General features: G+C 40.7%; 1 protein-coding gene across 5 annotated transcripts in view; it reads left to right on the forward strand.

Annotated features, from left to right (window-relative positions):
• Window positions 1-14,849: 14,849 nt before the first annotated feature.
• Window positions 14,850-24,057, forward strand: part of NADK (NAD kinase) — a 35,912-nt gene continuing 26,704 nt past the window's right edge. For 4 of the 5 annotated variants that reach the window (XR_014230058.1, XR_014230059.1, XM_082329070.1 and 1 more), the window contains exons 1-2: window positions 14,850-15,005; window positions 20,806-21,020. Coding sequence is in view for 3 of the 5 variants with exons in the window: in XM_082329070.1 (XP_082185196.1) it covers window positions 20,848-21,020 (173 nt within the window). In the remaining 2 variants the exon portion in view is untranslated. The remainder of the gene's footprint in view (window positions 15,006-20,805; window positions 21,021-24,057) is intronic. The other variant, XM_082329069.1, reaches the window with a different exon arrangement.

The raw sequence follows: 24,057 nt of genomic DNA on the forward strand, positions 1-24,057 counted from the left end.
GAAGAGCCTCAGTAATTCCCTGTACTTCTCTCTGCTCCCCCCACCCCCGATATTTCTGAACTCCCTCTCAACATTTTTGACACACCCTGTCACAGCTCTAATCTCAAGTGCTTGCTCTTTTCAGCTTTCCTCCTCTGCTTTAAGTAGGAATTGGGATCTGGAGTTTCTGATGAAGGTATCTTGATTGACAAGGTATTCATGCTAAGATCAGACTCTGATGTCTGCTTCTATCTAGCAGCGTAGTGAAGCACCTTTCTGCAGTGGAAATGAGTATCGCTATGATATATACTATTCTTGTATCTGATAGAACCATCACATAAATTCCAAGTCCTTGTTTACAAAAGCAAACATATTTTAAGATCTATAGCATTCTAATGTTTAGCTTTTGTCTCTTGCAAAATAAGGATTCATGTCGAGTGAAGAGCAAGTAGGCAGCAGCAGATCCTTTTCTACACTGGCTGGTGCTTGACAGAGTGAGTCATACTGTAATAATATGTAACTGCATATATTTATCTAAACTTTCATTGATTTTTCCACCATAGTTCTTTATCTTTTTTAGTGATTTACTTTGTGATATTATATATTAAACTAAAACAATGTCCAATGGGAATAATCACATTTGATCCTTGGCTCCTTGAAGCTGGTGCTTAATCCAATGGGAAGAACAAGACAAGATTTAGAGTGAGTGGTAGACAACATCTGACACTTCAAATTACTCAAGGTTTATAACTGCAAGTTGTTGGTTTTGTGTGGGTTTTTTTTTTTTTTTTGCACTGTTCTCTCGTGCACTGAAGGTGCTCGCAATACCATGTTGGTACCCAGAGGACATTGAATAGCGGATGAAGTGGTCTAGGTACAGTTTACAGTACACTTCATGGAAGGTTATTTCAGCCTTTTCCTTACACCAAACAAAAATGTTTGGAATATGCTTTCTTGTATCATTTTTTTGTTTCCTGTGAATCAGCATGTGTGCTTTGCTGTAAGACGGTCTGCAGACCTACACAAGTTTTACAAACCCATGATGTGAAATTAGAAATATTACTGAGCTTCTACATTTCTAACCCATTTGATGATATGGTTACTTACCTCGAAGTCTGGCTGTTGAATTGGAGTCTTCGCTAAAGTTGCTGTCTCAGTTGTCCTTCAGTACATTAGAAACCAGAGAAGTTGGGACCTTCTTGTATTTTCAGAACCAACCACAGGAGTCCCTCTTCTGCAATTAAATAGGGGAATATCTTTATTTAATTCTGTGCTTAGTGGCACTGACTGTATTTAAATCAAATAACACAAGAAGCTGTCAGAGTTTCTAAACAATTGTGTTTCAGAAAAGTAGAGGCCATCAGCATCTGTACCACCTATGACATGGGCTATACTTTGTGGGTAATATAGAAACATGCATGTTGTTACACCTGCCTTAGCCTGTCGGTGCATATATGTACTGAAAACTACCAGAAATGTTTCTAAGGGGTTCTAACCACCAGAGCAATCAAAAATTTTACCAGTCACAAACAAGAAAAGTCTTACATATTGATATAAACATCTCTGCTCCTGTGACATTAATAGTTCTATGCCCGCATTTACCGATAAACTCTTGCCTGTGGACCCTTCTCCGTGAAGGTCTGGATCTTGTGAATATATTTAAATATTTCATTTCCATCACCTAGGTCGAGACATATTACCTCTACTTCTCCAACTGCAACAGGAGAGGCAGGATATCGTTTGTGTGCTTAGTTTATTTTGTTGTAAGTATGATTTATAGCTTGAGACCATAAATCATGAATGCATTCACTTGCATCATCAAGTAAAGAAAGCCTGGGAATAAAAACCTCTTCAAATAGTATCTTTCACCTCACCGTATCTTCTTCAGAAGGGCTTGGGAAGACAAAGTTCATCCCACCTTCTGGCGGTAGTAAAATGAAAATGACAAGTTGATGGTATTTTCTAGAGCTGAAAGCCATCCACCTCCTTGACTCAATGAAAATTCAACCATATACAGATTTGTATTTTTCTTGCATTTAAGCATTTAACAATTCCTTTCACCCTGGTTTCTTCTTTGTGAAAGCAACAAAAAATAGGTGAAGGGAGGAGTCATAAGGTGAGACATTAGCCCCTCTTAGGAGCACCAGTCCCACCATCCCTCTGGCCCCTCCTGGCCCCTCCAACTTTTCTTGTAGTGCTTAGGAGCCGTTTAACTGTTAAACGGCTGCTGTTCTTTACCTGGTGGGATCTGAGCTCTTGAATGAACAGTAAGTATTCAAGAAGTGACCGCTCTGGGAATGATGGACACCGGTTTGCACTAATGAGAGGTCTGGGAGCTTCTCCAAGGATGACTGCATCACTTAATCGAACAATTCTATATTTCATCTGCTACTTGCATCAGATGTGTGTTGAACTTGCTGCATTCTGAAAAGCTTGTCAAATCTTGTCCCAGGTTCATGCTGTCAAGTAATGCGAAAGAATTGCCCAGGGTATGAGGTGTACTGAACTATAAAGGAAGGCCAAACGGCTAAGAACACTCAGTGTGGAGGAAAACGAGTGAGATGCACCGGCCAGGCTGGTGTCAGTGGCAGTTCTAAAAAGTGATGTTGGAATTAAAACATGATTCTCTTGAGCAGTTCTCTCTTCCTCCTCCCATGGCTTATTTCAATCAAGTGATAGCATCGGACATGGTGACAGGAAATGGAGCAATTACAGATAGACTTCAAGGAACAGCTTATCAGAATTGAAGGTTAAACTTTCATAAGCAAAAGGATCATTCTTGTTCTTTGAAGCTTGTCACAGCTCTATCCGCAAAGAGTAACTTAACCAGAAATACCAGATGGGAGCCAGGCAGTCTTCTGACCTCAGCTCTGATCCTGGTAGAAGTGAAAGTTCCTCACCAAGTTGTAGAGTTTAAATTAACAGGCAAGCTTCTCTTTCTCTACTGAAAACATAAATTAAAACTGTTGGGCCTGTTTTACGGTGTGCCAGCTGTATCCTCCTCACCCTTAGATTCCAAATTATTCTGTCAGTTCTTTGCACATCAAATAAAATTTGTGGTGCACACTGGATGGAAAACGTGCAGTTAAGGTTAGCAATGCAACTGCTAAGAACTTAAAAACCTTTCTGTCCTCCTGTTGGTTCTGAATAGTTTAACTGATTAATGTGCTACTTCTAATGCTTTATTGTTTACATTTTGAATGGTAAGCAGCAGTGCTAGCAATAGCAGGCAGTTTAGCTTTCTTTTGCAGCTATATTGCAGTAGCATGTTTGCAAAGAAACCTCTCTATCTGAACCATTTTCAACTTTTTTTTTTTAAGAAATCAAGCAAGAAATCCCTTGCTAAACCTGCATGTGCCTTTTTGAACTCCTTCGTCCACTTAATAATGCAATGCCTGCCAACGTCTCTCCAGCTAAAAAGGCAAAAATCCTCCCAGCAGATTTCATCATGCTCCCGTGAGGAAGGAGTTTCCTCCATTTTGTATAGAGGGAGCCTGTGGTATGGAGATGCTTGGGATTTACCCTTGTCATGTAATGGCCGAGTTGGAACACAGACCGGCTCCTGACCTGCGGTTCTGTGTTCGGCGAGAAGAGTATTCCTTCGCGTTCGCTCTTCCTGCCTGACATCCGCTTGCTCAGGCTGATGAATCTTGGCAGTTGCCATCATTTTCCGCCATGCAGAATCACTCTAGTGAGCAGCGAGAGATGATGGCAAGAGGATCAGGGTGGGATTAGCATGACATTCTCATATTGTTGGAGGAAATGTCAACTGTAATATATTTGGGTGTAAGCCAGATAAAGCACAAATATTCTTAATTTTACAGTTTATTCTAGTAGAGAGAGATAATCTTAGGAGTTGTGTTTGACTGAGTTCTTCACAGGACATCCTCTGCAGTTATATCAAGGGGATTTCTGAGCCTATTCCTCCTACTCAGATGATAGCCCTCTTTTTTTCTTGGTATTGTTTGAGAGGCTTTAATGCTTTGCAGTATGGAAATTCAGCTCTGTGGAGGAAGACCAGACCGTAAAACAATTGTCTGGGCTCTTTGAAAAGTAACACAACTGGGCAGCTGCACCATATCTGAAAGTTATGTGGATCTTTCCTTCCCCCTCTCTCCCCCCGCTTTTCCATGTCACAAAGCCAGCAACTTTCATTATTAGTCCACTGCTATTTAGGATCCACTGGGGAAACAGTCTGCAAGCAACTCTAATTTGTATCCTACCCTTTTCAGAACGGCTACCTGCACTATTACTGACTGAAATCAAAAGCCTCGTGATCCTGCCGGGAAGCATGTGCATTAAGAACTAATTCATAGTAGTGCCATGCATTATTTAGGAGCTTTGCTTGCATGAGTGGTCATATACAGACTCTTCAGCTGCTGGGAATTGAAGATTATGCCATATGTGAGCATCAAATACTGCTTTTCCTAGGCTTGTATGACATTTGGGGTCTGACTCCTGACCTTGTAGTCATAACTGAATAATTAATTATCATGTTAATTATATCTAAGTAGTTTGATTTCTAGTCACTTGAGATTCTGGTTTCAATGTGATGTTTGACAGAATGTGCATGAATTTCCTGATGTATTTTATGAAAGGAAACACATATAAGAGATGTAAGGGAACAAGACCCTAAAGTTCACCAGAAGCTTTTTAGCTATGGATTTTGATTCCTATTACTTTGTAGGCAGAACCCAGTACAATTAGATCTTGATCTCCCTGCAGCTTCACACTGCTGATGTAATTGCCAAAGTAGGGAGCATTTATACATGCTGACTTGCTATAGGTGAAGATTAGTGGAGGGTATTTCTTAGCTTTTATGGACGTGTATTAAAATAGAGCTAAAACTTTAACTCTTATCTACAAAAAAGATTATGCTCTTGTGATTTAACAGCATGTAGTTGACCATGTTAGGAGAATGTGTTTAAAATGTGGAGAAAATAGCAGTTTGGATATGAGCAATATGAGGCTCTCAATTCTGCAAGTTGCTTGGTGAGGTAAGGTATTCCCGTAGAGATTCATTTACTGGCACACTTCTACGCACACACAGAATATAGTGGGGCACGATCTTGCAGATTGATATAACTCATGTATTTGCCTCCATATGATCTTTTGCAAGGTATCTCCCCATGATGAGCATGAAAAACACACTAATTCTGCTGCATCTGGGGTGCTGTACAATGGAACAAAATTTGACTTTGCATTGAATCTGATGGGTTGTCTGGCTTCTGAAGCTGCAGCTCCTACTGCCACCTGGTGTTGATGCCCAGTTTAACCTGGGAACTTGTCCCAGAGTGATCCATAATGCTTTGCAAGAGTAAGGGTCTTCCTCAATGTCAAGGTGTGGCCCAAGGGCAAATGAGGTACCAAAAGATAGGAATGGCAACGGCCATTCACTTGTCGTGGCTGGCTGCGCTGCTGTAGTTGGGGCATACCAGCTCTGGATGATTCTAAATACCACAATGTGGTCTTCCTTGTTGCATTAACCCTGTGAGAACACTAATCGTACCTTTTAATGATAGGTGAAGATAAATCTTCACAATGAGGTAAGCTCAGGAGTAGGAAATATTTTATGTGCCCTAGCCCTGTTGTGGTGAACACCTTGGAAATGCATCTAAGACAGCACTAAAGAGCATGCAGCATAAGGCATCTGGGATTTTTTTGTACTTGTGATTGTGGTTCGTCCCTGGAGAAAGCCTAACTTTTTTCTCCTGCTCCACTTTACAGATTATAAGAATGTTGTTCCAAGGGGGGTATGATGTGTTCTCCTCAAACCCTGTCCTTCAGACCTGTCAATCTGAGAGAAGAAAGCTCAACAGGGTGAAGTCCTCTGAAATTTGGGGCTTCTTCCATTCGCTGGTCTGCTCAGCCAGTAGGGCAAAGCTTCTCTAGAGACCAGCTGTTCATTTCATAAGCCTTTCATGGACTCATTAATGTTGTCTGAACCTCCTGCATTGCTCTTTCTTATCATTCTAACCTTGATCCCCTGTCCTCGTCAGCTTTTTTCCTCTTATTTTTCCTGTTAGGGTCTGATTTACGTAGACCCATACCTCCCTGGAGAGAGGTGGACCCTCTTTTTCCACAACAGGCTCTTCCCACCAATTCCAAGGATCAGAGAGGCTGACAGCTTCCAAGAGGATCCCACAAAAACATTGCAAACATGACAAACTGCTAACACACAAAAAGGTAAACAGACTTGCATTTGTTTAGTATGTTGCTAAGGGTCTTCATGTTGTCAAAGATAATCCGTACTTTTTATTACATTACTTCAATGGGTCATATGATTATATTCTGAGTAGAGAAATAAAATACGTAACAAAACCCTATGAACAAAGTCTTAAACTGTGGGACAGATTTTTACTCCAAAATAGGAGTGCCAGCAATTATACAAAACCTACTAGGAATTTACTGGTTGTTAGTGACTTTATGGTGTGTGTAGCAGGTTGAAGTGCATGGTAAGATGCCGCTTTGGTGAAAGACGGTAAGCAAACACTCAGGCCAGCATAGTTTTTCCAATACATGATTTATATCAGGAAATAGGCCCCACTGCGTGTTTCCAGAGAGTCTTGCATTTCGTAGTGGTTTGGGGATATACAGCTGCTATTGTTGGGGAATACTGTTACAGACAACACTTTTTTGTAAAACCTACAATACAAAGCCTCACTGCCTTCTGCCTCTCTTAGATGCCATGGCAAAACATGCTGTTTTCCTGAATCTTCTACATTCATTTATAGACATGAAGTATGATGAGGAGACACTGTTTCTTCTGTACTCTCAGTCTTTACAGCCAACGTGTAAAGGAATAGCAAAGCCAACCTTTTGCGTGTTACAAACTGGGCTGACTTAAAAATTCCTTGCAGGGAACTGTCTGGGAAAGACAGAAAAATGAGTTGCATCTGGCTGATGGCCGGTCTGCTGTCACAGAGGTGGCGTAAGCAGCGTTACTGAGCTTAGTTAAAAAGTTCACCTTTTGTGCTTGAACCTGTGAACCTTTTGAGCTTAATTAAAAAGTTAAATTAAGGTTTTTGCACCATCTCATAAACACTAGAGGGCACTGCTGCAATTTTGACAGCAGCTGTTTCTTGGTTTCTGGGATTTAGTGCTCCCTGCCCACTTCTGCAGGTTCTGGAGCAGGGTGTAGCTGTGCCATGGGAGCAGCAGCAATTGCACCTTCTGCCACCACCTGTGTCACAGACTTGTTTGGGTGCCCCTGCCCTGGGGGCAGAGAGACACCTGCAGACACTCTGCCCTGAAGTGACGGAGTCCCATGTCACAAAGAACAGTAGATGCCATTGCTTGAGCCTGTGAAATATCTGACAAGCCCTGAGAGGTGATTGCAGGCTGTAGGAATTCCAATCCTAGAAGCCACAGGGAAACTCAGAACAAGCGAAGAATGAGAACTGGTACCAAGCAAACGTGTGCAGGGTTGCAGATATGATTGTAGTGTTCTGCGTGCATTCACACACACAGGCTCAGTGTAAGGGGAAGCAGGTGCCACCACGTTAATAGGCTGAGAGCGTTGCATTTACTCTGCCAAAGCGTACGCGTTGTACACAGCGTTGTAACTGCCACAATTTTTGTACCCAAGAAAGTTCTATGTGACAAGTCAAACTGCCTAAAAACTGTTGCTCCAAGCATTTGAAAAGGGAACTATTGACTTCAGAATTTCTCGTGTATTTCAAATACTTTCACATTTTAAGTCTTTTAGCAAATAAATGTTTTAAAAAATCAGTTGCTTTAAACTTGCAAAAGATGTGAGGAAAACCTTTATCATTTACTCTGCTTTGAGTAGATAATGGGAGATTGAATGGGACTACAAATATGTTGGAGGACACCGAAATCTGTAATGATTAGGACAATTAGAGAAATAGTCCAGAAAACATAGGTTACAATTGGCAGGAAAAAGTACTGCCTTGCTTAGGAGAAATAACAAAATGCAAAAATACAAACAGGGGAAGACAAAGATAATCAGCAGTGCTTCAGAGAAGGATCACAGAATTAAAACAGATCCTCAGCTGAATATGAGCCAAAAATGTCATGCCACTGCAGTAAGGGCTAACAGCATACTAGGTTGTACAAATGGAATTATCCGTGCAAGCCTTGTAAAGTAATTTTTTTTTCTGATGTAGTGGTAGTTCCTCAGACAGTATAATGGTTGCAATTTCAGGTGCTGTTCTGCAAGAAAACATGGATAAATTGGAAAATGTCCAGAAGACAGCAATGAAAATATCAGAGATTTAGCGATCAGGCTGTGTAAGGACTGTTTAAACAATAGAAGTGTTTCAATCTAAAGAAAAGACTGAGAAGAAACGTAAGTTTCTGTGTAAAAGGCTGCTGGAATTAACAGATCTTTTTTTTTTTTTTCCATGTCCCTGGTGAATAGAGCAAAAAGTAATGGGAGTTCAGAATGTATGAAGGAAGTTTTGCACTAGAAAAAGCTTATTAATGTAGTAATTATGAGTAACACTGAAATATATAGCCTTAGGCCGCTGTAGTGTTTCTACCATTAGTGACCCTTCAGAACAGTTTTGGTAGATGTCTGCTAGACATGACGTGGATAAAACTGATCCTGCCTTGGGGCAGAGCAATGTGTGACCTCTTGAGGTATCACCAAGTCCTATTTGCCTATGATTAAGAGTTGTTCAGTAATAGACTTATAAACATTACGTTGCTGACCTGGTTACTGAAATGCTTTCTGAATAACTAACCTGCTGTCTCACAACAGGTGAATACTTAGAGACAAAACAGGAAGGGAAAACATGATTCAGGATCAGCCACGCTTACGGGAAATCTTTTAAAGTTAGTGGGGAGCACTGCCAGAACTGGAAATGCTGGAAAGTTCGTTCTCCAGCAGTAGAGGAAGAAATTGGCAAACACGGGAAACTACAATCTATCTGTTAGGTTTAAAAAGAAACATAGTCTTTAAGGAAGAGATCATTCCCCCAGGGAACTAGGCGGAGACATAGGTCTGGTGGGAGATAGCAATATGCATGGATGTTATTTTGGATGGTATTTGGATTTTTTTTTTTTTTTTTTTTAAAAGCTGCCTGACCACCAAATTAGGAAAATCACCTGTGAATGAAGAGGGATGGTAAATTGGTGCCTAAGTGTAGCTAGTTAGTAATCATGAGAAGAAGTCAGTCCTACAACAACAGACCAGCGCTTCTTTCTTGTACTTTTCCTAGTGGGAATGTCTTAGGGAAAGGGTAGGTTTCACTGGGGTCCCCAGTCACTCTAAGCCTTCTGTCTAAGGTAGTAGGACCAGTAATTTTACCCAAACTATTGTACATGCAGGTGCAGATCTCTTGAGTGTGTCATTCTTTTATCTGAAAAATTACCTTGCTCTTTTCTATGAAGAAAAGGATCATTTAACTATGGAGCAGGCTGTTCTTTTAATATGGGGTATTTGGTAGATATATTTCCTTTTGTGCAAAGGAAAAGGATATCTTCATCACCTTTCTGTGGCTCTCTGAGAACCAGAATAAAGGTTTTGAATGGGAAGGTTTTCAAATGCATCTGTGATCTGAGCATCTGCAAAATACAAGGGAGTTGAATACATGAAAAGAAGAATGTTAATAATGCTGGGGTATACAGAATTCTAATGCAAATGAACCAGTAGCTGGCAGAGACTAGCCTCTCTTTCTGTTTTTGACAGTTAGAAGGGTGTGATGTAAGGCTTATATTCAGAATTAATCCTATCTTACGTTGAAGCTTCTGGATTCCAGGCTGGTTTCCTCTGCATTTGTGTTGTACTGATCACATCAACTGGTTTTATATGTTTCTGTTTTCAGAATTCTATTTAAGTTTTTCCTTTGCATAGATTTTTTTTTCCAGGCATTAATTCTGTCTCTTCAAGTCCATGTTGTGTTGGCATTGGCCTTAGGTTGGCTCACCTCTTGGGGAAAAGCAAGCTGGCTCCATATGACCCTCACCAGCAAATCAGGATCCAGACACTTACTTTTGCAGTTCTGCCATCAAGGTTTTAGGTTTATCAAAAAACAAAACCAAAAACAAGTCATGGTAATACCAAGTCACTGGTTAGAATTCTTTCTTGTGCTATTAGATAACTCATAGGACAGCACAAACCTAAAGGTCAAAGGAATAAAGAACCTCAATTACAAGAAAAAATAACAGAGGAAGAGTAACTTTTTCAATCCAGGGACTGGATGGTTTTGGGGGTTTTTGTTTGTTTGTGTTGTGTTGTGTTTGTTTTGGGGTTTTTGGGGGGCTTTTTGTGTTGTTGGTTTTTTTGTTTGTTTGTTTGTTTCTTTGGTTTTTTTTGTTTCTTTGTTTTTTTTTAAACAGTGTTTAATACAAGACTGCACTCTCTAACTGTCTGATAAGCCAACCACTGCAAAGGAGCGCTTACTTCCAAGGACTTTAGACTTTAGAGACATATAGTAAGAAGATATCAATAACTTTGCTGATTGTGGACAACAAAGTCCTTGGACTGAACTGCAGTGTCTTAGGGCTGCACGGAAATTTTTGTTAATGACCAAGCTGCAAATTGGGTCCCTGCTGACTTTCAGAGCAGAAATTTGTGTTAACTCATAATGAGTTAACAAGCATCAGCTGCATTGCGGTAATGAATGTGCATGTTTGCTGTGCATCCTATGACTACTTGGTACTTACTGTAGTCAGCTAGTATGTGATAAGATTTTGTTGTGGTAACTGAGATACAAGGATGAGTCCTCCATCTGCGTTCTCTTTGGAACAAGAACGTAGCATTTCATACCTGTACAGCACTTAAGCAAGAAAAGCCTGCAGTGATAATTCTTTCACTTGCTAACCCTTGCTAGTGACAAGAACGGGGTTTGGTCATTTTACTTTTTATGTCACTTGTTGAATTCGTGCCTCTTGCTACTTAAAATCATTCCATACTTGCATAACGGTCTCCAGATGTCAATGTGACTGATAACACATGACAACAAAGAGGAATTGAATGTAAAGGAACCATCTTACTCTGTTTCTTTGCTGCTGCTCATCAGACTGTTTTCAAAGTTTGGGCAGTTATGAAAGCTCGTGACCCGACTTCCTGCATTATTACAGTAAGATGTTTATCTTACTCGTTTGACTTGGGTGGCTTCTGGCAAGTAAAGGACCCAGAACAACCAGCTCCCCCTGCTATCCAGAGCCAACCAGTAGCTGAAGCTGGCACTGCAGTATCTTTTAGCTGTTTGTTATGGTGATGGGGTGTGTTCCGATTATAACCTACGTGATACAAATAAACCAGTTTCCTTGAAATACTGAGAGTGAGCTAGAATTCATAAGGCTGGATTCTGTCATCTCTCCTGTATTCCTGTCATGGATGTTGGAAGCACTGGTGGCTTGGGGGCAGGTGGCAACCGCAATTGCCCAGACCTCCCCAAACAGTCAGGGCGAAGGCATTTAATAGAAAACCAAGAGAAGTTTTTCCCTAGAGTTCCGTTTAGTCTCACCACTTGGAATTATAGACAATGTTGGCTTATGTTGATGTGAAAGTTCAGCCTAGTAAAGGTTTAAGGGGTTTATTCTGTCTTCTCCGGGGAAACTGAAGCAACTGGAAGCTTTTAAATTTTCCAATTAATCAAGCTGCTTTCCTAAAAAGAATGAAGGTCTCCTGTGAATCTAGGTCTTTCCTAAAAAGAATCACCAGGCTTCCTGTGAACAGTAAAATGGTGTAATAAGTAGACCTGGTTTTTAATTCTTATTTGTATTAGGGTAGCAACTGGAAATCCATAAAATATGGACTGCATGCTTCTCAGGCGCATGCAAAAAGGCATTTCCTCTATCAATGAGATTACAGTCTTGACAAAGAGGGAAGTAATTGGTTTTATCTGTTTTGAAGGCAGAAAAACAGACTCCGTTAGTCATGCAGGGAGAGACAGGAATACCTCCCTATTTTGGTACTACTCTTCACAGGTCAGATTACTGCAAGATCCCTCCACTCTCTATTACCAAAGTTTTCTTTACTGGTTACCAGCAGCTCTCAATCCTGTCTTGACATTGTCAAAGACGATCTGTATTGTCAAGTGGATTGAGTGTGGGGCTACATGCCAACATTCCTCATTGCTCATCTCAGCTGTGCCACAGATTTGTTAACCCTTGTGCAAGTCAGTTAATCTAGTTCAGTCTTTTAAACTGGGATAATGACATTTGCGTAACAATTGGAGGTGCTTGTAATCAGCCTGAATAATGAATGCAATGCCATGGTATACATTTCTCTGTCTTTATGTCAGTGGCTTTGTAGTCTGTGACCGTTGATAAATAGCTTGTTTGTCACGCTCACATGCCACCATTTTAATCAGAATTTAAACTTTGTGGTACATTTTTATTTCTAATGACTCCTCAGGAATTCTGAGTCATCAGAGACTGTTTGAAATGAAGTTTGAGAGGTGAGAACTATGTTCTTCAGCCCTGTTAGGTGTTAATAGAGACAATTTGTTAATTGTTTCCTGTTGAGTGGAAATACCTTCTGCTGAAGTTAAGTTTGGGTTGTAGATGGAGACTGAACAGAGCCTCTCTGTATCAGGCACCAGTGTTTGTGCAATTGTCAAACAGGCAACAGCATTTTTGTTAACTTTTTTGTTAATCTAAAGCCAGTCAAATTATATTTCACAGAACCGAGAGCCTTAGTAGAAACAAGCAGCATGTTTTTATGCTTATTTCTCAATGTTACTGCCAATGTTTCTCTTTATTTTTCCCCAGTGTCTTCCCTGGGAGAAAGGAAGCACAACCTGGGTTAGAGTGCTGAGCTACACTTTCTGATCGTAGTGTTAGGGAGGACATGTTCAAAAGTGACATAAGACTCTTCTGTTTCTCATGGCATTTCAGCCCGTGGAGGAGGGAAGAGGTGTTACCAGACTGTCTCTTATTCATCCAGACGAGCAAGCAGAGCTTCCAAGGTCGCTGCCGAACCTGGGCAGCTCAGAGCTGCTGTTGTAACTGTAGCTCTTTTATAAATAGGTTAGGCTCAGCTGATTAGCAGTCTTATCTCCGCCAATTAATGAGGATAAGTGTTCATTACGTTGCAGAGTTCATGCCTCCTGCAAAACGTTGAGCAACGGCAGGAAGTTACTGTGCGTGGGAAAAAAACCTGCCGTTTGGAAACGTTCATTTTTTAACAGCCGATATATATTCTTGTGGAAAATGGTTCTAGTGGTGATTTATCTCTCATCTTAATGAATTTGGAAAAATCCACCCCCAAGAGCCAGCTCAAATGCAAATTTATTCCTTGGTTAGCTTTTATAATCAGTAATTGGGTATGGACAGGCATGGCTAACAAAGGCGCTGTGCCTGAGCACGGTTCCTCTCTGCTGGAACGTCTTGTTTTACTGCAGCTTTTAAGATGAATGCTTTAACTCTGTAAAACGTAGTGCCATATTCCTTCCTAGTGTCCTGTTGTGTTGTCCCGTTGCAGTTTGAATATCTCTTTCAGCACCTGAAAGACATTTGAGTCTCCAAGATACCATTACCTTCACAGAACTGTGTATTGTTTCCTTAATTCCTTGCAGACTGGGCTCTTCACGTTGTCTGGAAGGACAATGAAAGAGAAATTGTGACTCAAAACACTGCACTTTTTAGAAAGTGGTGTAACATTGCCTATGGTATTTCCCCATATGTAGCAACTGCTTCCTTTTTCAAGTTTGACTCATCGTTTATTGACTGTCACTTCTTTGCAGCTCCCCAGTTTTCTGAAAACATACATTTCTGCATAAAGGAAGAAGAAAAAAAAAACTCCCAAATTGCCACATTCTCAAATGGTGTAACTTATTCTCACTTTGCGGATTTATCCTGATATACAATCCAGTGAGCTACATGTATGGGTCTATGATCTCTTTAAAGTAGCATTGGTTGAAAATGCAATTTAGAAATTAGAAAACCTGATTGGTTTTGGTAACTGTGAAGGATTGTTTACTTGTTGGCATCTGTGTAGGGGCCTGATCCTACCTCTGTTGAAGTTTGTGGCAAAGTTCCTGCTGATTTCAAGATAGCATGCACGCTGAAACCAAACGCCTTTTTCTTTTGTTTCACCCTTCCTCAGAATTTGGTATCAGATCAAGGACAGACTGGAAAATGGTTTCCTGCATTTCAGCAGCTTCTGTTTGTCGTCAAGGTTAAGACTGGTTCCAATACAGTACGGTGGCACGCATTGTCAAACAGGAATTTTACGCCAGGAAGAGTATTTAACCGATGATCTAGGGAAAGGTTCAGGTACAAGTCTGTGGCGGTTACTGCAGGGCAGATGGGTGTGTGAAGTGTGTGCGAACAGCTACAGCCCCAGCAAAGGGACCTGAAGTCGTGGCACGAACCAAAGGTTAGAAAGCGGCCGAAGCCGACTGAACGTACAAACCTGTGCCGGTCCTTAGCGTACCGTACAGGTGAGACTGCATCCGTTACGCCCCTGGCACCCCCTCACATGTGCCGTCATCTCGGTGTCCAGTCCGGTACTTCCAATTGGCCACCTGCAGAAGAAGTCATAGTTAGGAACAGACCAAAACCACAGCCGTGTAACGCCTGGCCTTGAGAAGTCTGCAGGTTGTTTGGTCTGAGGCGGGTGGAGTTGTTTCTCCTCAGTCGGACCCGCGCTTGCTCAAGGCTGTCACGATGGATTTTGCGGCGGACTTTGAAGAGCTGTGCCCCTCCTCGCTCCTTTTTTTTTTTTTTTTTTATTTTATTTTATTTATTTTTTGCAACCTTCAGCTCCATATAGCTCCTCATTCCGCTCATTTAGCGCTATATTACTTCTAACGGAGCGAAAACCGGGCCCGGCTTGGCCGCGGTCGCGCCGCGCATGCGCAGCGAGGCCGAGCGCCCGCCCCGCTGTCGCGCATGCGCCCCGCCCCGCCCGCGGGGCCGACGCCGCTGAGGAGGCGGGGAGAGGACGATGGAGGCGCGCAGGGTCCGCCGGCCCCGCGCACTGCCCGCGAGCAGCCGCGGCCGCCGCCAGCACCGCCGCCAGCACCGCCGCTGGGGCCGACCTGCCGGCCTCTGAAGGGGCAGGCGGCGGGGCGCTCCGCCGGGCGAGGGAGCAGCCGGGGGCCGCGGTGAGTCGGGGACGCGGGGAGGGCGGTTGCGCTGAGGAGAAGCTCGGCCGGGCCAAGCGGCCTCCCGCAGCGGGGCCGGTGCCTGTCCCCCGGTGCGGGGCGGCCCTGCCCTGCCCGGGCCGCCTGGGCTCCCGTGCCCTGGGGCCAGCGCGGGGCGGGCGGCAGCCGCGGTGCCCGCGTCCCCTGCGGCTGCTCCGGCGGCCCGGCCCGGCCCGGAGGCGCTCGTTTCCCGCGTCGGACGGCGCTGGGGAGCCTGCGGGCTGTCGGTCCCTCGGCGGGCTGGCGCCTGCCAACCCGGGAGGACTGTCCAGCCGGAGAACACCGCCGGTGCGCTCCAGTGAGGGGAGCGGTAGGGAGCCCTGAGGTGAGGTAGTTTCCCGAAAGGATAACAAGTACAACCGCTTGGTCTGGCCCGCGGTCTCCTGGTCGCACATCAAGTGTGCGCCGTCCGCCTCCTCGTTTGTTTGTTTGGACATCCACCTTTCTGACTAAAGGGGTGGCGGTGAGCTTTAGGTTATTAATGCCTGTTCCTTGGTATGGCAGGTGAGCGTGTTGGCGCTTCCGAAGCGGAAGGGTTAACAAATGGAATTGTTTTCCCTGGGTGTTTAACACGTGATAGTCATACTGTCTGATTTTTAGTAGAAATAGCACTTGAGCATGTAATCAAAAAACAGGCTACTAAATGTCAACTGCTGTCAGGCTACGAAATTTCTATATGGAATATTATTTGGTTTGGGTTTGTTTTTTTTTTTTTTTCTTCAGGCACACTAGAATATGAAGTTCCAACCTAAACCAAGAAGCAAGTTTTATCTACTTGATACAGTTGTTCCTTCTTTTTTGGGTGAGAGGAGGTTTAGTGCTTTAGGGATGGAGTCACATGCATGTAACCTTTATTGGAGTGCTTTCTTCAGCAAAATATAACAATAATAAAAAAACTTCTCCACAGAATTAAGTAATTAAGCAAATGGGGATCTGTAGCAATGGGGTAAGTGGTACTGTTTTTGGATATAACGTTGTCCTCTTATGCCCTAATATAAGGTTTATAATAAGGTACAAAATGAGTAGTTTTGAATGGCAGATGCAGTTTCTAAAATATTAGTAGAAATGCTGCAGTCTTGAAGGCATGTTAGAAGTAGTTAGAAAAGTTTGTTACAAAATAACAGCTTCCAAGTATGCTCATTAAAAAAAAAAACTAAATTGCTTGGTGATTTGCAGCCTTCTGCTCCTTGTGTAGCTGCTTGCATCGAAAGATCATATTTCTTTGCATGCCATTCAGTGCGATCAAACAGTGGAGAGGATGGCTTTTTAAGATGTTGTGCTGGTTTTGGCTGGGATGGAGTTCATTTTCTCCATGGTAGCTAGTACGGGGCTGTGTTTGGGATTTGTGCTGGAAACAGTGCTGATAACACAGGGATGTTTTAGTTACTGCTGAGCAGTGCTTACGCAGAGTCAAGGCCTTTTCTGCTCCTCACCCCGCCCCACCAGCGGGCAGGCTGGGGGCACAAGGAGCTGGGACAGCTGACCCCAGCTGACCAAAGGGATGTCCCGTACCTTATACACGGCATGTAAAGCTGGGGAAAAAAGGAAGGGGGGGGTGTTCAGAGCGATGGCGTTTGTCTTCCCAAGTCACTGTTACGCGTGATGGAGCCCTGCTTTCCTGGAGATGGCTGAGCACCTGCCCGCCGATGGGAAGTGGTGAATGAATTCCTTGTTTTGCTTTCCCTATTAAACTGTCTTTATCTCAACCCACGAGTTTTCTCACTTTTACCCTTCTGATTCTCTCCCCTGTCCATCTGGGGAGGAGTGAGCAAGCAGCTGGGTGGTTCTTGGTTGCTGGCTGGGGTTAAACCACGACAGATGTGAGTGCACATAACTCTTACTTGGCCACCTGGATGTGGATTACATATATATGAAAGCTTAGTAGAATTGTTTCAGACTTTCTTTGTAACTAGGACTCTTACAGTTGACCTGGAGTGTGATTCCTTAATAATAGCCTGAACAGTGTAGTAAAGCTTTGGGGGTGTTACGGTATTCTATCCTTCTATATAAAGATGGTTTAATGAAACCTCTGTGAAGTTCTGGTTCATGGGAGCGTTCGTTTATAACTACGGAGAGGTTGAAGGTTGGATACCTGTGAGAGGTGACTCAACGGGCTACTTTGTGTCACCATCACAGACATTTAATATTAAATGTTAACACTTTTTTCAGCTGTCCTTCATTCTGTAATGCTGGACATCGAAATACTTTTTTTTTTTTGTTGTTCTTTTTCTTTTTTGACTTAGACCAGAGCAGCCTTTTCACTAGTTTGTTGACATGTGCTTAAAGTTTTTGGATCTAATCCTGGAAGCTGTTCAGTGATAGTTTTGTCCTTATGTCAAGTCTGCTTATTTAATAAAGGTCTTGTGAGGGAATGTTAATTAAACAGTACATGGTGTAAGCTGTAGTTAAAACATCCTGAATTGGAAAGTATTACATGGAAGGAATATCAAGTTCTTAGGCTGTATTTAGTAGGTCTGTACACCGTCTTACTTCCAGTTTTGTGCTAATCTGATTTTCTTTACTGGCAGCATCTGTCAGATGAAGATACTTCAAAGTCACTTGGAAACACGCTTTATTGTTTGCTATATAAATTATTGTTCTGTGCACCTCTTAGTTAAGGGTGATGTTGTGGAATAGGATGCATATGTATCAACTGTTAAGTTACTGAGAAAACTAATTCTACAGAAACTACTCTCACAGATGTTGCGTTTCCATGCACTTTGTTAACTGTTGTTGTAATTTTTATTTTCCTAGGGCAAGATCAAGCTCTCAGTGTTTGGATAAAAAGGAATGAGGAGTTGATAACCTATGTAATGGGAAAGCAAAGGAAAATGATGTACTGTTAACTGCCTGGGCTTGTCAAATTTTTGTGTGTGCCCTTTTTGCAGTACAGATTTTTAAGAAAGAATTACTTATAATTCTGACTTTTGAGAGTGGATGTGTAGTGCAGATATGTGTATGTGGATATATGAATATCTTTGAGAAATATGCTGTTGGGGGTAGGTAAGAGGAGATGAGAGACTGTTCACTACTGATTTTCACTCTCAATACTCCTGAAATAGTTTAGCAGCAGCCCGTATTGAGAGCTAACTAATGATACAGATAAAAACAACTATTTTGTATAATTTCCTAGGGTAATTCTGTGAGGACAGGGTTTCTTTTGGAAATACCTGGTTTCTAAATTTGATAATAAAACACAGCTGCAGTGGTTGTTGGTATCTGCTTTTTCTCCTCCACCAGTTCCAGTGTATTTTTTTTCTTGTCTGGATTATTCCTGAGGAGCTGATCTCCTCCATTGATGAATAGTTGTCTCCAGCATTTTTATTGGCTAATTCTACAAAATGGAATGTATTCATGTATACTAAGCATTAACTTTGACTCGCTATAATAGTTTTGGTTAATATTAGCTAAGAGCATGGTAATCCAGTAAAGATAAAGTCAGATTTGTAATTCCTTAAAAATCAGAAAGATGGTAAACTATGTGGAAGTCTGGGTATATAAAGATGCTGGAGAAGCCTGTTTGGACCCTATGAAATAGATATACCAAACACAGGAATGATTTCAGGTTAAAAAGAATACTCCTTAGATTTAACAGTAAAAATGAAGGTATTAGATTTTTTTTTTTTTTTAAGATATGTTGATTTATAGGCCTTTAATAAGTGCATTACAAGTGTGAGTAGCTACAAACAGATGGTAAATGAGTGTCTAGTTTTCTGACTACCTTTATGGCTTTTTTAAAAATGATTTTTAAATCTATTGGATAAAGGCCTCTTTTAAAATTCAGAACTTAAAATTTTGAGTTCTTTCTGTATTTGATGAGGAAGACTGTTAATTCAGAATCCAGTTTGCATCGGAAGGGTGGGGGGGAATCCATCAGAAATGCTTGTTTAAATCTATCTGGAATCTCTGAAGTAAAAACGGTAGGCTAGTTTAGATTATGATTTAGAGAACAAACAATGTAAGAACTTTCCTCATGCACACACAGATGCTGAAAGACCCTTTCTAATCAGAGATACTGAATGTCTCATTTTGAAGTCACTTCTTTTCTGAAACTCGGATATCTATGTGACTTGTTTTCTGTAGCTGGTTCAGAAACAACCAGCCAGAGATGTATTCCTGAAGCTTGATGAGGTTATGATAAAAGGTAATACAAATTAAAATCTATTAAAAATAATTTATGTTGTTTGAGTCAGATTTTACAGTCTGTTTTACATATGTGCTTGTGCAATCAGAGTTACTATGTGCATAAATCAACTAATCGGCACAAAATTTATATTGAGCTTCAAGTTGTCTAAAAGTGGAGTTACATTTTTAAAAAATTATAAATGTGTTGAAATGACTATTTCCCAAGTCATGGTCACAGGTGGTACTAAGCAGTGAGTAACCAACAACTAAACATTGATATCTTTACAAGTGCAGGATCTTATAAATTATTAATGGATGGCAGTAATTGTACCTCTTTGTAGTGGTGTTCTCGTAGGGTAAGCCTAATCTACAGTAGGAGCAAAAGTATTTTCTAATTTGATTAGGTGGTGGTTCTGACTAATTTAGTAATGAGCCAGTGCTCATTCTAAAATTATAACTTCATTTTATTGATGCTTTTTTTTACCTAAAAGTTGGGATGCTGTGAAACATAGTACTTGTAAAATTGTGGAGGTTCTCATCCTCTGGTAACTTTACAGCCAAATATCATTATTCTATGAGTATTTTCCAGAGCCATAGTCTGTTTTCATGGTTACAATAATGTTACAGTCCATTCTCTACAGGATACAGTGGGAAGCACATCCAAAGTGATGAAACTGTTTTAAAAATGTCTGCAAATTTTTAATGAACCAACTTTTTCCTCGTGTTGAAATCAACTGACTTGCAGAATGTACTGTTCCTCTAGACTGCATTATCTGAGATGCTATTTGTTTGTTCATACACTGAAACTTGCTTTCTATTTATATTTTGATAAGGTTTCTTCTAATTTGTTCAAATAATGATGAGAACTTACATACGGGATTTCTAGTACTTTTGGGGAAGGATGGTTATTTAAAGTTTGGGGTTTGGTTGGGTTTTTTTATTTTACTTCTGCAAAATTGCTGTCTAGCCAGCTGTTTATCTTCTATTTGTGCTGATTATTTGTGGAAGTTAAATACCTCACATTTGTCCTTTTTTCATCTTGTTTGTTTTGGACCATCTCCCCAGTTTGTCACAAATGATTTAAGAACTTCAGTATTGTTCTCCAACTTGTTTTTGTCTCTTCTCAGCTTGGTATTAATCTCATTTTTGTGAAGAACTGAAGTTAAGGTGTTCTCTATTGCATTATTTGTTTGCTCACTTTGACAGTTTTTTTTCTCTTACAACTTAGAGTATTCTAGTTCTGTTTGTTCAATATATGTATCAGCTAGTAGGAGACTTTATAGTTTTTCCTGAGTCTTAATTCCTTGGCAAATATTTAAAGCTTTTCTTCCTCTTCAGTATCTAAAGCAAATTTATTTTATCGTGTCTATAACTGGAGAAGTGAATCTGTGCTGGTCTTGAAACAACTTTGTATTGAGCCTCTTCTAAATCTGGGAACGTATGTGTTTTAATCCTGGTTGGTTTTCCTCCCAGTGTCTTCTGATTACCTTGAAGAACTTCTCAATTGCCCAGATCAAGAAGTGTTTATCAAAGTGTGTAAACTCAGTGTTTGGTACTTACTCTTATTAGCTTTGCTAATACTGAGATTTTTCTTCTCTTTCCTCCCTATCCCCTTGCTCCTGGTGTTTTTCCACAGGAATTGGAATTTCTCTCTCACTGAGGTTCCTTCACTTCCAGTATGGAGATGAATCGAGAAAAACTGTGTACCAGTAAGGCTGAAGTGAGCTCAGATTCTGCTTATCATTGCTCAGCATGTCACGATGATGAGGAGTGGAGCAATACTAGCCGGGGACGAGCTAAGTCACGAAGTTTGTCTGCTTCACCAGCCCTAGGAAGCACCAAAGAATTCCGGTATGGCTCTTGGTTCTTCCTGTTGTTGCTACCTTTAAGAAAAATTTAAAAAAATTATAAACAAAAATTAAGTTATCTAGATTTTAATTTTTGCTTCTCTTTATATAACCATAGTCCTGCTGCTGTGACAAGTGATAATGAACAGAAATAAAAATAGTGTTTTGTGGTAATAAATAGAGACGGACATGATTAGTGAACCATCCTATTGTGGTCCATGGTGTGAAAAGAACTTGATTTTCTGAAGTAGCCATGTAGGTGGTCATCTCTAAACTGGCGTTCATGTAAATATGTTCTGGCTGGTTGTGAGGCCTGCCTTCTGTTTCAGTGGTTCTTGGGGGATCTTGAACTGCTTTTTGTAGATATTTCAGGAACATTCTGTATGTGCGCATACAGCTTCAGCAGGACAACACATTACTCATTTGCTTTGTATATGCTATTTAAATGCTGTCTGAAGTGAGTATGTCAGAGTCTGGATTCAAGAAAGTGTTTCCATTTAGAAGTGGCTATGTGAAATGTAATAGATCCTTTTTTTTTTTTTTGAAGACAAACTGCACATAAAACTCCTATCTGTAGCGTCATGTATTGAAATTATTTCTTAGTAAGAAAGTTAGTTAAGATGGTATGGGTATATTGCCAGCTAGGAGAAGTTCTTAAAGTATAAAAGCTTAGAAGGTTATTGTTTATAAGCAGATAAACACAAAACATTAATTTTCAACTTTGAGGAACCCATTGTGCCCAAGTGTGTGATTTCCAGGGTTTTGGGGTAGATTTGAACTTTGAATACTATGATGTTTGTCATATTTCAACCTAGCTTCACAAGTTTTAAGTACCTTCCAGAAATAAAGTACAAATGCATCTGTACTGAGCTGTGTTAATTCATAACTTGATAGTCGCTCAGGTCACAAGAAAGGAACAGTTTTGTGCTTGGTTCCAGATCTTTAATTAGCTGGCAGAACTTTACCTCTTGCTCAACAAGTTGCTTTTAATGGATTCTTAAAATGCACTTCAGAAGGTGGTTAGGCCAAAATGAAGGCAGGAAGTTAAAGGGGCAGGGTGGACTAAGAGCAGACCTGTAATCAAAATAGCATGGCTTTCAAAACAGGTATCTGCAGAGTTTGTAGTCTCAAAAAAGAATCAAGCAACAGTAGAGACACTTCTGCAAATTTTTACAGATGCTCTAGCTAGAGCTCTAGTGCTGTGTATTAAAAACGTGTATGAGGATTTAGGTTATGTGGTAATGTGAGGCAGCACAAAGCAAATTGGTGCTTGCAGATTGTTTGACAGCAGTGAGAAACGCCCATTTTTTTCTTTGAGCCAAATTTCTAATCTAGTTGCAAGGCTCTTGTCATGTGGACAGCCTGGATAGAACTTTTGATTTTTGTGATCTTTGGACCCATTGTAAATATTGAATAGCGTGCTGTGGTAGCAGGGTGTCTTGAACTTGTGGGACGCATAGCAGAACTTTAGCTTACATTGTGACCCTCTATAACACGGGCAGAATCATGGAGGAGTTTCTCAACAGCTGAAATTCTCGTCCAGAGTTACTGCTTTGCTGGTAGGAATGCTCTTGCAAGGCAGAGCATATATGGGTAAGGCTGAAGATTGCAGGGGAAAGCTTTATGGTGAAGGGAGGCATAATAAAAGCCTTTATCTGAAGAGGCTAAAATGTTAGGAAAATACTTGCTTTGCATATGTAGTTCAGAAAGTCAGTGTACTATAATGCTGTTGTAAAATGTCCACAAAGGACTGTGCTCTGACTTTACTGTTCTAGCTACTACGTTGTGTGTCATAGTCGATATGTAAGACTTTATGTTAAAAGTATGCTGTAAAACTGGTGTTTTTTCCTTTCTTAAACCTTTAAGGATGTAGACTTCAGTCAACCTGTGTAAAGGACCACGTGGTCTAAATTTTTGTATATTATTATCTTCTAGCTAAACAGCTACTTTTTTTAAAAACTAGAAGTTATCTTTGTAGTCCTTACCCATTGTGGGTTTAAATTAGGTTCTTGTTTACGAGATTTTTTTTTTTTTCATTAAGGTTCTCTGCATTCATTCACTGTCTGTCTTCAATTTAGTGCAAAATTGTCACAAGGCATTTTGCAGAATGCCAGAAAGTGATCTCAGGCTTGCTATGTAGTATTCAGATTGAAGTAGTTGCCGATCTGCTTTGAACTGGCAAGTATGTTTTCCTAAAAGGTGTATAATTTCCAGTGCCTTGCTGCTCATTCCTATTAAACCCAGTCTTACTACAAACAGCTTTAAATTCTGTTCACTCACACATTTTACCTTCTGTTGATTGAATAGTGCATAGATGGAGTACTAATAAAACCAGGTAAAATCTCAAACAAAATGTATACCATTTATCAGTTAGAGCTTGCAGAGAAAACTTTGTTTGAGTCTCATGAAGGTCAGATATGAATATTTAATGCCTCTTGTGGGAACAGAGTTTAGGCAATTAGCAGGAGTGGCATGCAATAATGACCTGTGTTGAAAGAAGGCAAAAAAGGCCAGTTATTTGGGAGAGGCTTGAGTGGAGCAAGAAGTGGGAGGTGAAGTTGCCAGGGTGTTATTTAACCATCCTGATTTCAAGTGTAATTGTTCACAAGTCGAGAGAGACTTATCATTCCTTTACACATATTGGTACACACGTTAATCTCTAATTATGTCACTCCTTGCTCATTTTTCTGTTTTAAAATAAATAAGGTAAACTTTAGAAAACATTTAGCAATAATCTTATCTGACTGGATTAGTCACGCCTGGACTTACAAATTGAAAAAATTATTTCAAAAACAAATATAACTTCTATGTGTTCAATGTAGGATATTAAATACTCATTTTCAATATTGGAATTCAAATCTTACACACGCATATCGTCTTAGACATGGAACAAATAAGATGTTGCTGTTAGTCCTTAATTATATCGTTTTAACCTGTCATCTGGTTTTGATTTTTATTAGATCTCTGAGGGTTTTTTTAGTATTAAGAGTGAATCATCAGGCTGGTCTGAGCTACTTTATAATATACACAACAGAAGGCAG

Source organism: Platalea leucorodia (assembly GCF_965183815.1).
Source record: "Platalea leucorodia genome assembly, chromosome: 17".
Lineage (NCBI taxonomy): Eukaryota > Metazoa > Chordata > Aves > Pelecaniformes > Threskiornithidae > Platalea > Platalea leucorodia.